This window comes from Emiliania huxleyi (assembly GCF_000372725.1).
Source record: "Emiliania huxleyi CCMP1516 chromosome Unknown EMIHUscaffold_1807, whole genome shotgun sequence".
In the NCBI taxonomy this organism is placed as follows: domain Eukaryota; phylum Haptophyta; order Isochrysidales; family Noelaerhabdaceae; genus Emiliania; species Emiliania huxleyi.
Window position 1 is genome coordinate 1 of NW_005200776.1, and position 3,425 is coordinate 3,425.

A 3,425-nucleotide genomic window follows, 5' to 3' on the forward strand; every position below is an offset into this window, starting at 1 on the left:
GCTGCGATACCTATGAGGCCTGCCCGCATCGGGCACAACACGTGCGCTCACGGTGCCGATTGCTGTTGGGGAGGTGGTTCGTCGTTCACTTTGCCCGATTGGCGTCGCCCAGGCTGCGCGACTGCCGAAGGGCAAGGCCTGCCGAAGGACTGCCAAAGCCTGGGTCGCAAAAGAATTTTAGCACGCGCTCTTGCCCGCAACCCGATCCCGGCGAGAGACTGCGAAAAGAGATACGAAGAGGCAGACTCCCCAGGGTGGGCGACGGCTAGCGCACCACACTCCTCTCCTTAAAATCCCTGTGTGGTGGCGGCGTGCCGTTCTCCCATCCCTCCCTTGGGTTGTGTGTTTTCTTTCTTTCTGGCAACGGGGTGCTGAAAACTCTCGACATCGGGAACAACAGCATCGGCGTCGACGGCGCCAAGGCGATCGCCGAGGCGCTTCAGGGCAACGAGGTGCTGAAAAAACTCAACCTCGACGGCCATGAGCTCGACCTGCCGAAGCTGCGCGGCACCGACCCGGTCGAGTCCCTCGACCTCTCGAGCTGGAGCCTCGGACCCGCTTCGGCCATCGTGATCGCGTCGTTGATTGCGGGCAACGGGGTGCTGAAAAGGCTCCATCTCGGTCGTAACTACATCGGCGACGAGGGCGCGAAGGCGATCGGCGGCGCTCTCGCAGTCAACGGGGTGCTGAAAAACATCAACCTCAGCTACAACAATTTGGGCGATGAGGGAAGGAAAGCGATTCACGATGCGGTGAGCGGGCGGGAAGGGTTCGAGCTCGAGATGTGAGGGGTAGATTCTGAGAGCGGACGGCGCAGGGGGGCGTGCGGGAAGTTAAGACGGGGTTGTCACGGGGTTGTCTTCTATGAGTTGCGTCGAGGATTCCGCGATTTCCTTTTTGCGTTTTGGATTTTGCGTTTTTCAGCAGGGTGCTGACGAGCATCGAGATCGACCTCCGCGGCAACAAATTCGGCGATGAGGGGAAGAAAGCGATTCAGGATGCGGTGAGCGGGCGGGAAGGGTTCAAGCTCGAGATGTGAGTGGGCTCTGAGAGTGGAGATGGTGTAGGGGGGCGTGCATGGGATTACTCGAGTAGAGTGGGTTGTCTTGAAGAGCTTGGCGCGTGATTTCTTTTTCCGTTTTTTCAGCAGGGCGCTGACCATCCGCCTCTTGTCGGTTGCCCCGCGCCTTTAGCGGATAAACGAACAAAATGACGGCCGCAACCTCGATCACCTCCCTGCGCGCCCGGGAGGAGACGGCTGCGGTGGAGAGGATGCTTGACAAGACGTTCAAGAGCTGGTGCAGGACGACAGCGCGACAAAGGAGGAGGCGACGCGGCTGATGCCCTCGAGCGACGTCATCCACCTGGCGACGCACGGCGCGCCCGACGGCCTCTCCTTCGCCGGCAAGAGCGAGGCGGAGGCGACTCTGAGCATGGCGGAGGTGCAGCGTCTCGAGCTGCGCGCGCCACCCGCCGCATGGGCGCGCTCACGCTCGTGTCGTCGCTGTGGAAAGTGAGTGACGACGCGACGCGCGAGCTCATGCGGCGATTCTACGAGGCGTGGGTGGCGGATGGCGACCCGGCGGCGGCGTTGCGCGCGGCGATGGTGGGGATGATCGAAGACGGCCGTTGGACGGTGCAGCAGTGGGCTTCGTCGTGTACAGGCTCGCGGGCGACGGCGTCGCGGCTGCGACGAGCGGGGCGGCGCTGCTCTCACTGGAGGGCGGCGGGGGCGGCGGCGGCGGCGGCGGCGGCGGCGGCGGCACCGAGTCTCGGTGAGCGGCGGCGGGAGGAGGAGCAGCGGCGGCGCTCGCTCGCTGTTGACGGGAGCGCTTTTGAGCCTGGGAGCCCATGCCACTGCGACCGGCGTGCCCGGGAACGGAGATCGCGCGCGCGCCGCCACTCACGACGCGCGCGCGATCTTCGCGGAGTCGGGTCCCCAGAGGGAAGCGGTCTTCTCGGCCGACGTCCAGCGGCGCGCAAGGAAGCAGGCGCAGCGGAGGCGGCCTAGACTGGCTCGGCGCCGGGCGGTTGCGCTGCCCGCGAGCCGCGTCCTGAGCCTCGGCAGCGCGCCTCGCGGCGCGGCGCTCGCGCTGCTTCTGTGCCGAGAGCGGCATGATGGTTCGCCAGCTGAAGCTCGAGACTCCTCGGTATCACGAATTGCGCAGGTCACGGGGATAAGCGGCGGACAACGGGGGAGCCATATGTCTTTGACTGGTGGTCCGTGAAGAACAGCTGCCCTACCCCGCCGCCGCTCACTCTTACAGAAACGCATCCCGACCTTCGCCCTTTGACACGGCGGCGGCGGGCGTGCTCCAGCGCGTGCGCCGGCCAGCGCGCGCTCGCCGGTCGAAGAAGAGGATGAGGGCGTACCGCGTGCCTCCCGTCATTCATTGCGCTCACGGCGTGCAGCAGCCGGCAGGAGTGCACGGTGGCGTCGCCCTCGGCCCGCAGCAGCGGCTGCACCGCCCCGCCGAACATGCTGAGCAGGCGGCCTGGTGCGCGGTGGCGGTGCGCGGTGGTGGTGCGCGGTGGTGTGTGGTGGTGGTGTGTGGTGGTGGTGGTGTGAGGGGAGGGGCGTGTGCGTGGCCCGCCACCGGCTGATGGTGGGAGGTGTGGGAGAGGTGATGGGAGGTGTGTGTCAGTGTGTGTCAGTGTGTGTGAATGTGTGTGTGCGCCTCCCTCGTGCGACGCATCGTCCGAGAGCGCGACATTGACGGTCACCTAAGGTAAGGTAAGGTACACTTCTCCACACATCAATCCAAGAAAGACAACAAAAACAACATCAACAAATCTCTCTCCAATCTCTCTCACATCAAGCGAAAATCGGCCCAACGAAAACAGCACTCGTTAAGGGCAAAAGGATTTGCTGTGGGGGGCGTAGGAAGAGTCTGCACTGTCCACGCGCAACTGGGGGAGAGCGGAGGGCGTGTTTGAGGGACACGTACTCGTAAAGTCAGGTTGGGCGTGCGTGCGTGCGGACCCATTTAACCAAGGCGTGTGAGCGTATCCGGCCTATCCCCCCTCCGACTCTTGGGCTCGATGCCTGGCGCATCCGACTCGACCGGGTGCGCCAGCGTCGAGCCCCGCAAGCCCTCGAGGCTGTTCGACAGCCACGGCCCCTATGCGGTCGCTCGTAATGTGGTCGTGCTGCTTGCCACGGGCGGAAACTTGTGGCTCTGCGTTTTTGCTCTGCGCAACAAACCGTGGTCCTGGTCGCGGATGCAGGAGCATCCGACCTCTGCCGCCATATCGACGGGCCCCGCCGAGCAGCACAACGCGACGCTGCTTGGGGGGCTCTGCACTGACGCGCCGCCGCTGCCATGCAATGAGACTGGCTGCCCACGCGGCGATCTAGTGCCATGCTTCGAGCTTCGGTCGTCTTGCCTTTCTTTGTTCGAGGAGGCACGTCTCCGCCGATGGCC

General features: G+C 64.6%; 3 protein-coding genes across 3 annotated transcripts; 1 reads left to right on the top strand and 2 right to left on the bottom strand.

Moving 5' to 3' along the window:
• Positions 1-12: 12 nt before the first annotated feature.
• On the top strand, positions 13-1,039 carry EMIHUDRAFT_253633 (hypothetical protein; the record flags this gene model as incomplete). The annotated part of the gene is made up of 4 exons (XM_005783218.1): positions 13-41; positions 113-163; positions 401-784; positions 928-1,039. 4 exons carry the CDS (start codon positions 13-15, stop codon positions 1,037-1,039), a joined length of 576 nt encoding a protein of 191 aa, XP_005783275.1.
• Positions 1,040-1,288: 249 nt separating this feature from the next.
• Positions 1,289-1,542, bottom strand: EMIHUDRAFT_253634 (hypothetical protein; the record flags this gene model as incomplete). The annotated part of the gene is made up of 2 exons (XM_005783219.1): positions 1,289-1,396; positions 1,471-1,542. The coding sequence occupies 2 exons, from the start codon at positions 1,540-1,542 to the stop codon at positions 1,289-1,291; spliced, it is 180 nt and encodes a 59-aa protein (XP_005783276.1).
• A 180-nt stretch (positions 1,543-1,722) lies between these two features.
• Positions 1,723-2,150, bottom strand: EMIHUDRAFT_373557 (hypothetical protein; the record flags this gene model as incomplete). Its single annotated transcript, XM_005783220.1, has 1 exon — positions 1,723-2,150. A coding segment is annotated over exon 1 (207 nt), but the record flags the coding sequence as incomplete, so codon positions are not given.
• Positions 2,151-3,425: the final 1,275 nt, after the last annotated feature.